Below are 12,380 nucleotides of genomic sequence, written 5' to 3'. Positions count from 1 at the left end.
TCTATAGAACCACCATCTCATTTAAACCAAGCTTGTATTTCTAAAACACAAATACAGAGCCAGAGTTTGAATAATACAGACATTAGGAAGATGACACCATACTTTTAGGAAAAGAAATGCTTCTTAAATAGTGCCACCAAAAATCACATAGGGTGAAGATGTCAGTGCCATTGAATAAAAAAAGGTAAAAGCCTTCACCAGAAGTAGAGAACCTTCTTTCTGTCAAGGGCCACATTACCTTGGGGTTAATCTGCCAGGGGCTGGAATGGGTTGGTCTCTTTGGTAGACAGGGAGGGATATAAAATAAATGGTAGACAGGGCGACCCGTTCTCTTTTTCTGTCTCTCTCTCTTTGTTACACATTTGCTACAGCATCATCTTGTAGGGTCCACACAAAAGCAACATCCTTCCCAAGGATAATTTGTATGATTTTCAAAACCGCGTTTCTGAAAAAGGAAAGCAGTATTGCTTTTTTAAAAGCAGAAAGTAATTTGCATTTTGTTTCCTGCATATCAGAATGAAACTTTTCATCTTTCACAGGGAGTTCATGGTATCCCAAGTGATCATTTGAACAGGGTCTTAATGTCTGTGGAATCTGCTAGAGAAGAACGAAAGAAACAGATCCCCGACATTCATCTCATTCGGGAGCAGCTCCAGCAGCAAGTCAACTTCAGGGTTATGTCTTGCAGCAGACTTTATTCCAGTTCTTACCTTTCTCCAGAAGGTGTGCTAACTTCCCACCCCTCTCCCTGCCCCAACCACCCCCATCGCTTTCAGGTGTCTGGAGGTCAAACCAGCATGTTACTTATAACTCAAGACAACGTAAACATGGGCCTGCTTTTATGTGCAGTGTGTTAAAGGTTTTGTTAACAAGTTAATGTTCAAAAGCAGATCAACTGTTTAGACCCATTAATTAATCGGTGAGCCATTTACATTTTGGTACCAGCGTTGTTTGAGGGCAGTGGATGAGGGCAACATTTGGACTAGAAAACTGGTCCCTAGCTCATGTGGAATCTGATCAGAGAGGAGCAGGTATGAGCTTCCTCAGAATCTGCCTGAGCCTCCTTAAGCAAGTCATCACCACAGTTTTACAGCCCCAGTGTTGAACGCATTCTCTGACACAAGATGTCTGTGTGAACTGCAATCGCTAATCCTTTCACAGATTTATTTAAACTATTGTTAAAAACTCCCAACTTACTTGTTTAAGGACTACATGTTATTTAATTAGCAGTCTATACATTCCTGACCAAAGCTACTTTACAATGTATAACTACTTATTCATAAAAAAGTGGAAATTCCGTTACCTGAGGTATTGACCAATCGGATATTACATTCCCTTAGCACATTTTGCAACATGCTTCTAGGCTTAGGGGCCAGAGGGCACTTTTCTGGCTCAAGATGTAGAGCTAGTGCCTCTTTTGTGAAACCTGTGCCCAATACAGAGAAACATTGCTAACATTTCTTGTGAGCACAGCTTTCCTCTGCATTCTCTGTTATTCATTAGAGCATTTTTACCCCATCTTTCCGTTGTTGTTGTGTTTAAAAAATGTGCACTCAAGGAGGCTTGCAGTGTAAAAATTGAAAAAACAGTAGCAAAAAACCAAACCTGAAATGCAAAATAAACAGGGGCAGCCAGGTGACTTTCTGAAAATTCAAAGGAACTCAGAGCACAGAAACAGCCAAATGCCTTCTGAAATGAAAATGTATTCCTGAGATGATGAAGAATAATCAAGGAGGAAGCCAGGCAAGCTCCCTTACTTGGGCAGGTCTATTAGACACAATTCAGCTGGCAAAGTAGAAACTGAAAATGTGTCTGTCTTTCTTGTTTCTTTTGACATTGTTCCGTGGGATATATCTTTGCTATTATTGTTGTTGTCATTTATTGAATTTATATACCGTCCTATACCCGGAGGTCTCAGGGTGGTTCACAGAATAAAATCAAAATATAAAACCACAAAATACATAATCAAAATAAAAACAACAACCCACCCCCAAAAAACACATTTTTAAAAAGGGCATAGGATCCTCACAACATTTAAAGTAAGATAATTAAACCTGGACATGAGCCACTCATTGGAAAGACCATGATCTCAGAAATATCTGTGGCAATATTTATTGGCAACCAAATTGGCCAGGTGCCTTTCTGATACAAAGACAAAAATAAGAGTGGGAGTGGGGGAAATTAGCTTTGGTTGTTGAGCAGATGTAATACTAGTTCTTCATCTTCCGCAAGGGAAAGGCCTGTATCTAATGTTGCAAACAAGTCCTCTTTGCTGAGTTTCATCTTCTTTCTTCTTGGCACTGTTTCTACCGCTGATGCGCTTCCACCAGAACGTTGTTTTGAGTATTTATAACCTGCGTTTCATTGCAGCTAAGAACCGGGTAGCTCACTTGGGAGGTTCGCTGTCAACTGTGTTACCCAAAGCAGCAAAACGTCCATCTGTTGCCAAACGCCCAACCGTACAAAGACCAGTCGCTGCTGAAAACACCCCCGCACCAAAGTAAGAGGAACTGTTGAGTAAAGTTTTGTTTGAGTGTTTGGGGTTGTCCGTATTATCGGAAGCAGCCTTGTGGGCCAATATGGTGGAGCACCTGAACATGTCTGTATTATTCATCCGCTGGCAGAGATGCACTGGCTGCTGATTGGCTGCAGCTCCGTATTGAAAGCCTTATTACTAACACAGAAAGCCCCAAGCAACTTGGGATCAGGTTACCCAAAAGGCCCCTGACCCTGGATAGACATTTAAAATTTCTTAGATCAGGGTTTGCCAAACTTGGGTCTCCAGCTGTTTTTGGACTGCATCATCCCTGACCACTGGCCCTGCTAGCTATGGATGATAGGAGTTGTAGTCCAAAAACAGCTGGAGACCCAAGTTTGGCAAACGCTGGCTTAGATCATCTGGGGAAATTCTACTCACGGCTCCATGTCCTATAGAATATTACAGAGCATGTCCATTTTTTGCCATTGCCCCTGTTCTGTGGAATGCCCTTTCCTCCTCCATACATGACATGTTGTCTATTAGCTGCTCTCTGCATCTTTAGAAGGTCTATCATTTTCCCCGGGCTTTCACAGGTCCCTAAGATTGGATCCTGTTATTTCTGAGTTCTCGTTTTTATAATATTGTTTTTATTATGATGTTATGTTCTTTTGGATCACAGGTTAGGGTTTCCCCAAACTTTTTCAATGTTAAAAGTTTGTAAATGCTTTTAAATAAAAGAAGAGAAAGAAAAACGACAAGAAACAAAAGAAAGGAAATAGGTGTATTGATTTATTTCCTCTGACCCCTCAAAAGTATCTTTTAAGAAGATAGCGAGACCATCATCCTTCTGCAGGGAAGGGAGTGATTAAAAAGCATTTACTATGTTATGTCTGCATTGCAGGAGGTTGGACTAGATGACTCTTGGGACCCCTTCCAACTCAACGATTCTATGATTTAAATATATTTGTAACATTCATAAACCTCTTCTGAAAGGCAGTTGCCCAAAGCAGTGTACAGAATCTGAGTACAGAGTACAGAATCTGCAATATATTAGATAACAAAAGTTGTAATTTTTGTTATTGTTCCTTCCAGAACCAAGAAGAGTGCTTTGGGAGATGAAATCCCCAAAAAGCTGCATAGTATTACGTAAGTCTTCCGTTTGGTTTCTCTGCGCAATATTCTGAGCACGGTTTAAAAAGGCAAAGAAGAAATGTCAAATTGTATACATGCCACTTTACCTAAGGTTCAGATTTGCCAGTTGCTTGAAATGGTGAGGCAAAGAATTGTGGGGATGGACAAGGAAGCAATGGAGGCAGAACAAAAGAACAGGAAGGGGAGAGACAGAGGGGTGTGCAGGATACCACCCCAAATGGAAGTGCTGCTAGCACTCCTCTAATCCCTTGGCCTTCATCAGAAACTGTTCACAGATTTCTACAGCCATGGTGGCTGGAAGTCTTTTTTAAAGACATGGTGAATCAGATTGTGTAGTAAAACCCAAGACAGATGTATAGCTATGCTTACTTTGCGCGTGCTTACTATAGGTAAGGTCAGGGGTTCAAATCTGCACCATGGGGTGAGCTCCCGTTGCTCTGTCCCAACTCCTGCTAGCCTAGCAGTTTGAAAGCACACCAGTGCAAGTAGATAAATAGGTACCACTTCGGCAGGAAGGTAAACAGCGTTTCCATGAGCTCTGGTTTCCGTCACGGTGTTTCGTTGTGCCAGAAGCGGTTTAGTCATGCTGACCACATGACCCGGAAAGCTGCCTCTGGACAAACACCGGCTCCCTTGGCCTGAAAGCGAGATGAGCACTGCAACCCAATAGTAGCCTTTGACTGGACTTAACCGTCCAGGGGTCCTTTACCTTTACATTTACAATAGGCAGATGCTCAGAGAGAGCCTTGAACCACAGGTGCACTCTACCTGCTTTTCAAACTGGATAAAATGGTTTGGCTGCATAGAATCCACCTTTATTCGAAGGACCTAAAATGGCTTTCCACACATTCCTTACTGTGTATGGGATGTTTCTCAGCAAAGACTCCTTGCTTACTAGTTTCGAAACATGGGGAGAGTTTAGGTTGATGGAAATCAACATTCTGTAACCAGTTTTCTCAAGAATCGTGGCATTGTGGATTAACTTATGTTGAAAATGGTGGCCCGCCATTTACCTTGTAGACAAGGATCCTAAGATTATCTTAACTGGAGGTTTGTGACTTCCCTACCATTTCGCTGTTGGATGAAAGGATTTGGAGAACCTGGGCAAAGTGTGGCTAAGGCAGTACCGTGTTTGGCAACAGTTGGGTTAAATCAAGGACTTGCCGCAGTGATGATGATAATAATGGAAGGTGCCTAACTCCACCAATTTCCCTCCCCCTTAGAACCCCACCATTTAGCTCAGAGGAAGAAGTAGAAGAGAATGACATCATGCAGTCCTATATCTCGCCAGAATTGTCTCAGCCTCAGGCATCCAAGAGCAACATCAAAGGCAGCTTGTCAAGATTTGCAAGCCAGAGTGATGTGAACTCCATGGAAGAAGAAGAGGAGGAGGAAGAAGAGGAAGAAGAAGAATTCAAAACAAGCCTTAAACCTTCAAAAAGTAGGGAAGCTAATTTTGTAGACCACCTTAGGGAAGAACACACCTATGGGGAGATGCTCCTCTCATGTTCACACCAGGATCTGTGTTCACCCCATGGTCTCCTTTACTGTGGCTTTCTATCCTGTGCTCAGGATTGTGCTGAACAGCTGATAATCATACTGGCCATTAACCAGTGGGATTAATTAAAAAGAAGCACGTAGAGTGAACGGTGAAAAGGAAATCATCGTTTGACACACTACTAAATGTTAAAGTCTGAGGGGTTGTAGCAGGAGGACAGGGTTCTTGGGCAATTCCCACTGCACATCTGCTGCCTAGACTAATATCATTCATTTACGAGTAAGATGTAATCAGCACAGTAGCTGAAGATTCATGGGGCAGTCTACCAATCTCATGTGTATGTTTTTTTGGGAGATGAGGGTGAGGGGTGATGGCATAGCAGCCATTATTAATTTGAGTTTATTTTATTTTTTAATAAAACTAAAATGTGTTGGAAGATTTGTGCTTCCCTGGACCATTTTGTTGGGGGAAAGTAAGGGGACGTTTTTATCCCACTATATTAAAATTGGCTAGAACAACAACAACAGAGCACCTCAGTGGCAGAAATCAATCAATTTATTGGGATATTTTTGTCTTGGACTCTTGATTGTTTTCAAAACAAAAACCTACAACACTGGGTTACTTTTTGCTAGAGGAAATATTTACCCTAACATGTTACACTGGCACCCCAAATGAGATAAATAAGCACCCCAAATATAAAATTCAGTTGGTTTTCTTTGGATTATTTGTGTACTGTAAATAGCGAGTGACTGATTTTTTTTATTACTATGCAGGCAAATTTTTTATTACTATGCAAGCAAAGATGTCTTATAATTATTGCATTATAGGTCTACCTCTGTGTTGATTCTGCAAGGAAAAGTGTACTGGGAGTGTAATTTTACACCCAAAAGTCTGGGTTAGAATTAAGCATTTCAGTTAAAAGTTGCCCATATCTTCTTTTTTTTATTGTGTAGGTGCATTTATCCAAAGAGGGACTGTCCAAATCGAAAAGCTTCCTCCGAGCCAAGGGAAGGAAAATGAATCGGCTGAAGTTATTAATGTTGGCCCCGTATCTATTCAAAAGTGTGCCCAAGGAGTAAAGGTATTAGATTTTATTTGAAAAAGCCCTATATACATCGAGATACAGTGGTACCTCGGGTTACATACGCTTCAGGTTACATACGCTTCAGGTTACACACTCCGCTAACCCAGAAATAGTGCTTTAGGTTAAGAACTTTGCTTCAGGATAAGAACAGAAATCGTGCTCCAGTGGCACGGCGGCAACAGGAGGCCCCATTAACTAAAGTGGTGCTTCAGGTTAAGAACAGACCTCCAGAATGAATTAAGTACTTAACCCGAGGTACCACTGCATTATTATTTCTATTTTCTTATAATTGAGGGGATAATTTACTGGTGTAAGAATTTCTTTTGCAAATCACTATCTTGTTTTCAACCACTTTGTAGTTGCTGATAAAGATATTTGTGGTTGGTATTAATTCAGTATGATGATGATATTCTGGCTTTTAAATGCAATTCAGGGATTTATTTCTTTTCAGTGTAAGTAAAATTTACACTGTAAGTACCCCCCTGGATTTTTAAAACCTGTATCCATGCAAAAAAAAAAAAAAGGTTCAGGGAGCTACTGCAAAAGCAACAGTCAGAGCACGACAAGTAAAACAGAGTATTGCAGCTTTGCCCACCTGCCAGGTAAAAGCTATTTGACCCCCTAACTGCACCACCTCCTTCTTTGCTTCCAAGCGGGTTTCAACCTTTGAAAGCCTTTACTAGTCTAAGCCCAGCATATAATCCTATATGGACCCACTCAGGATTTTGCAAGAAAGCCTAGTTCAAGGTGCTATCTATAAATGTAGCTCTATAGGAACTAGAAAATTGAAGTGCAGGATTTCTTTAAAAGAAAAAGATTTGAGGGGATCGCTCTCCTTCCTCTTGTCACTCGTGGCAAGGAAATCTGGAATCTTAAACCTTTTCCATAAAATGCTCTCTCACAGATGGAGGAGAAGAGGCCTTGTAGCTCATAAGAATAAGAATAAGAATTTTATTATTTATACCCCGCCCATCTGGCTGGGTTTCCCCAGCCACTCTGTGCGATTTACAGCACGTAAAAAAAATTGAAAAACATTATAGATTATAAAAATTTCCCGATACAGGGTTGCCTTCAGATGTCTTCTAAAAGTCAGAGAGTTGTTTATTTCCTTGACATCTGATGGGACATAGGTAACAGAGCAGACGTTTTATAGGCAGCAGATTCTAGGATCAATCCCAGAGCTCTCTGCTTCCAAAGGTTAAGTAGCAAGTGATGAGGAAGATCCCTCTCTGCCTGAGACTTTGGAGAGCCATTAGTAAGAAAGTAGATCACACTGGGCAAAATAGACAAATAGTTTGTCTTGGCATAAGGCAGCTTCCCATAGTGTGTAAAAAAGTAACAGTAGTTTAAATTAACTTTGAATATTGTTACTAGAGGCAGGTCCTCACTTGCATTGTTGAGGCTGCTCAGCTGACATGTGGGAAATCGATGGCTGCTGCTGCGCTATCCCGCATGCCAGCTGTTAGGTGGGGTGTCTGAGCAGCTTCAACAAAGCTCCGCTGTGCCTCCGGTTTGCGATGAGACCCACCCTGGAGCCCAAAGAGAGCTCTGGGGAGGGTCTCATTGAGAGCCACGAGGACTCTCTAGGGTGCTTCCTACTAATGCACGTCCCTTGTGCGCATGGGGGCCCAGAACGTAAGTGGGACTTGTACAGTGGTACCTCGGGTTACATACGCTTCAGGTTACAGACTCCGCTAACCCAGAAATAGTGCTTCAGGTTAAGAACTTTGCTTCAGGATGAGAACAGAAATCGTGCTCCGGCGGCGCAGCAGCAGCAGGAGGCCCCATTAGCTAAAGTGGTGCTTCAGGTTCAGAACAGTTTCAGGTTAAGAACGGACCTCCGGAACGAATTAAGTTCTTAACCCGAGGTACCACTGTACTGCTTTTCACTATAGCTGTCAACTTTTCCCTTTTCTTGTGAGGAATCCTATTCAGAATAAGGGAATTTCCCTTAAAAATAGGGGAAAGTTGACATCTATGCTTTTCACACCTTCATGATGCTTTCTAATACAATAAAATAGCGGTCAATCTTGTCAAAATTAAGAGCATTAGAGTACAATCTTATGTGTGTTTGCTCAGAAGTTAATCCTATTGGATTTAGTAGGACATAAGTTTGTATAGAATTAAAATCTTAAGTGTCCCATTGATTTCTTTGTAGAATTAAACACATGCCTGAACGCTCTCATGCTGAAAGGGAGGACATGTAACACAGTTTAACTTGGGTGTTACTGTGCCCTTTTTGTTTTATATGTAGGTGATGTGTGTATGTTTGCGTGCATGCAGTCTGTACATAATTTAAATGAATTTTGGTATTTTGGCTTCATGTAGCATATTGTAGTCTCCTGTCAGTAGAGGGCACTGCAGTCTTTCTTCAAGCAATATAATAGCTATTCCTTAAGAGCTCTTTTTGCCTTGCCACAGGGTTTGGCACTAATTCAAATAATGTGAGTATTTTGGTCTGCTCTCTTCTCAACCTATTTAAAAAGCAAAACCCACAAGCACAAAGAGAACAAATCACATCAATTGTTTTTTCTTGTGTTGTGTGTTTCCAGAAATCTTCGCTCTTTAGTAGCTGAACGTATTGAAGTCCATCGTCTTAAGCATGCAGTTCCTCTTACAGGATCTGTGTACAAAAAGACTAGCTGATAACTGTTCCTAGATTTAAGTTTTAAGAAATTTCATTTGTTTCTTAATAGTTTACAGGAGTTGAGGAGGACGACGACGAAGACTGGGATTTATCATCTCTAGCAGAAGATGAGAAACCGTCGCCAGCAAAAGATGAACAAACTTTGTTAGCAAAAGATGAAGAACGTTTGCTGGCAAAAGATGAGAAGCGTTTGCCAGCAAAGGATGAAAAAGTTAAGAATGCAACTGCTGTTGAAAAGAAAGATTCGAATGCGGCATCCACAGTCCATGCATGGGGAACTCCATGCGTAGGAAAACCAACAAAGGAAGAAGGTAGGTTCATGGGTGATATCAATTACTAGTCAATAGCTCTGATGATCTCAGCCATAGCTGTGCCAGGTTCCCTTGGTGCTGACCTTCAAAGCCCTAAATGGCCCCAGCCCAGTATACCTGAAGGTGCATCTCCACCGCCATCATTCAGCCCTCATACACTGTGGTCCATCTCTGAGGGCCTTCTGATGGTTCCCTCACTGCAAGAAGTGAGGTTACCTGGAACCAACAGAGGGACTTCTCGGTAGTGGCGCCCGCCCATCAGATGTCAGGGAGATAAACAACTATCTGACTTTTAGAAGACATCTGAAGGCAGCCCTGTTTAGGGAAGTTTTTAGTGTTTGATGTTTTGTCGCCTTTTTATTTATTTATTATTATTAATCTGTTGGGAGCCGCCCAGAGTGGCTGGGGAGGCCCAGCCAGATTGGCGGGGTATAAATAATAAATTATTATTTTTATTAATTATTATTCTATGCAAACCCTCCCTGGAGGGAAGGGAGATTTGCTACCAAGGTCAGAGCCACTGGGGCTATGGGCAAGTTTGATTCAGCAGAAACAGACCTTTGTAGCTTTTGTACAGAAAAGACTATTTACCTGTGTTGTGTCTATCCTGCTTCTTAAGTTCAATGAAATTTACCACTTACGAAACCAATAAGACAGAATAATAAAAGTGCTAAAATGCAACAAAACATGATTAAAATCATAATCTTCCCTAAACATGTATCAGGACTATAACTATGAAATTTAAAAAACTTCATCTGATGTCTACACCCGATGTTTCAAGCCAGTTTTTTTTCTTTATTTTTATGGGGTGTGTTTTTTACTAGGTACAGTGATAAAGTGATTGGGGCCTTTCACTGTTCCCAACAGTGGTGGTTTTGATCCCCTAGGTGTCTGTTCTTATTACATGGAACAGTATTTTCTACAGACCACAGTAAAACAGTGCTCTGAAACCAACAGGACTGGGCACATTTAAACCTGTGGTTGGATTGTGGTCACCCTGTTCGGAATAAATGAAAGCAGCCAGACAAGGTGTTAGGCTTCTTATATGGTGGTGCATTTGACCACAGAAATTAATGCACCTTAACTGCTCTGCTGGAGGGCCTGTATTATTCCGGATGAACATTGGTTTAGGTGAGAAGGGCTGCTCTGCTCCATAGGATGATAAAAAGAGTTTGGATCTGGTGCAACTTAATGCCCATTTAATTTACAGCTGCTTTCCTTACACTAACATCTTCCTGTTTAGGGAAGTTTTTTAATGACTGATGTTTTAATGTATTTTTAATCTGTTGGAAGCTGCCCAGAGTGGCTGGGGAAACCCAGCCAGATGGGCAGGGTATAGGTCATTATTATTATTATTATTATTATTATTATTATTATTATTATTATATTCTGCATAGGCCTGCTCCTTAAGGAACTCTGCTGGAAGCGTGGAAAGATCCTGTGTCAGACTTTGTTTAAAGGAGATCAAAATTGTTCTACCGTATTTTTCGCCCCATAGGACGCACCGGCCCATAGGACGCACCTAGTTTTTTTTGGGGGGGGGGAATAAAGAAATAAAGAAAAAAAATTATTTTTCCCCCAGGTGCGGGGCTGGGGCGGGGGAAGCCCGAGCTTCCCCCGACCCCAGCCCCCAGAACAGGCTGCTCTCCGCTAGCCAAGCGCAGCGTGCCCCAAGCTTCTGGGTGCCGGCAAGCTCTCCGCTAGCCGTGGGAGAGCTGCGCCACTTGGCGCGCCTCTCCCACGGCTAGCGGATAGCTCCCTGAAGCCTGCATTCGCCCCATAGGACGCACACACATTTCCCCTTCATTTTTGGAGGGGGAAAAGTGCGTCCTATGGGGCGAAAAATACGGTACATTGTTTTCAGGAAGACCTTCCTACATGTAAGAATTGTAGAGCACCAGAACGTGTTGCAGAAGAATGGTAGCATCTCTATCCTTGCGTGTCTTTGAAAGCTAATTTTGCTGTTTCCTTTTTAAACAGTCCTTCAAGATGAAGATATGAGCACAAAAAGCAGCTCACCCACTATCACAGACTGGAGCGACGCTTCGGTTATTTGATTGTTGCAGATAAAACCTCATTCCAAAGACAACAGTCTGATTCCTGTTCATTTTTTTCTTGTGCGTTAACAAGGAACCTTTTGTTTACAAAACTCTGGTGTCTTTAGTTGATTTAATGCAGGGCTGATTAATACTTCACTAAATCTCCACTTTCAGGTAAGAAGTGTTCATCAATAAACAGCATTAACTGATCCAGTATTTTAAGCAATCTTTTTTAAAATACAAAAACAGTTTATACATAACTTGATATAAAATGTGAACAATTTAAATAAACTATTTTAACTCAAAGGTTACTTTCTTCCTTCACAAACACACAGAAAATTGCAATGAAATTGGCATCCCTCTGGCGGCCAGAGGATCCCGTTGATCTTTGTTGGTTCCCTGAGCAAAAGAGGGGTTGGCTTTGTAGGAGACCACCCCTGCGCACCTCACCAACTCAGTATATTTGGCCCACCCTGTCCATGTTCTTAGGACGTTTTCAAGGCCTTGCAAGCAATACTTAACTGCTGAGACAATGCATAACAGCTGCACCAGTCAAGCTTAAACCACAAAAAGTCTTGTAGCACCTTGAGGACTAACAAATTCATTGTGGTGTTAAGTGTCCGTTCCCAGGTAAGCATGGCAGCTAGATCCTTGCCTGGTGGCAGTGCTTAGACATTTAAATGCTTTGAGACACTGAGACCAAATGCAGCTTCTGCACCTCCTTGCCCTCTTCCGCTGCTTAATACTGTATGCACAAGCAGAACTGGTACATTTTGCCTTACAGCAAGAGGAAGAAATTGACCGAGAGGGCTGGCAGACAAATAGTGCCAAGACTCAACCCCTGCCACCTCAGTGACTTGGAGAACTTGAAAATATAATCAGCTTCTGTAGATGAAAAAATGCCATTATTGGCATATTTGCTTGAATCAAAATCTGGAATGAATGCTGGAGGGAGAGGGTAAAACTTGTAAAAACGAGGACATTTATCCAAGGTCAGTCATGTGTCCCTCCTTAAATAAAAATAGCTTATTGTCTTATGATATCCCCAAGAGAGTTTGGCCAGTTTCAGAGATTTGTGGCTGTAAGTTCTGGAAGGAGAGGGATTGGCCTTGTGTGACAATCTCAACACTATCCGGAAAGGATAGGTTTCAGTCCATAAGCTTGAAGTTT

At 41.8% G+C, this 12,380-nt stretch overlaps 1 protein-coding gene across 4 annotated transcripts in view; it reads left to right on the top strand.

The window, feature by feature from the left end:
* Positions 1 to 11,419, top strand: part of DZIP1 (DAZ interacting zinc finger protein 1) — a 30,573-nt gene extending 19,154 nt beyond the window's left edge. For all 4 annotated transcript variants that reach the window (XM_053384586.1, XM_053384585.1, XM_053384583.1 and 1 more), the window contains 7 exons: positions 540 to 723; positions 2,371 to 2,500; positions 3,572 to 3,625; positions 4,855 to 5,072; positions 6,083 to 6,210; positions 8,910 to 9,171; positions 11,152 to 11,419. In XM_053384586.1, coding sequence (XP_053240561.1) covers positions 540 to 723; positions 2,371 to 2,500; positions 3,572 to 3,625; positions 4,855 to 5,072; positions 6,083 to 6,210; positions 8,910 to 9,171; positions 11,152 to 11,228 — 1,053 coding nt within the window. In that variant the 3' untranslated portion in view covers positions 11,229 to 11,419. The remainder of the gene's footprint in view (positions 1 to 539; positions 724 to 2,370; positions 2,501 to 3,571; positions 3,626 to 4,854; positions 5,073 to 6,082; positions 6,211 to 8,909; positions 9,172 to 11,151) is intronic.
* Positions 11,420 to 12,380: the final 961 nt, after the last annotated feature.

The sequence above is a fragment of the Podarcis raffonei genome, chromosome 4, assembly GCF_027172205.1.
Source record: "Podarcis raffonei isolate rPodRaf1 chromosome 4, rPodRaf1.pri, whole genome shotgun sequence".
Lineage (NCBI taxonomy): Eukaryota > Metazoa > Chordata > Lepidosauria > Squamata > Lacertidae > Podarcis > Podarcis raffonei.
This window is presented reverse-complemented; position numbering and strand designations above follow the sequence as displayed.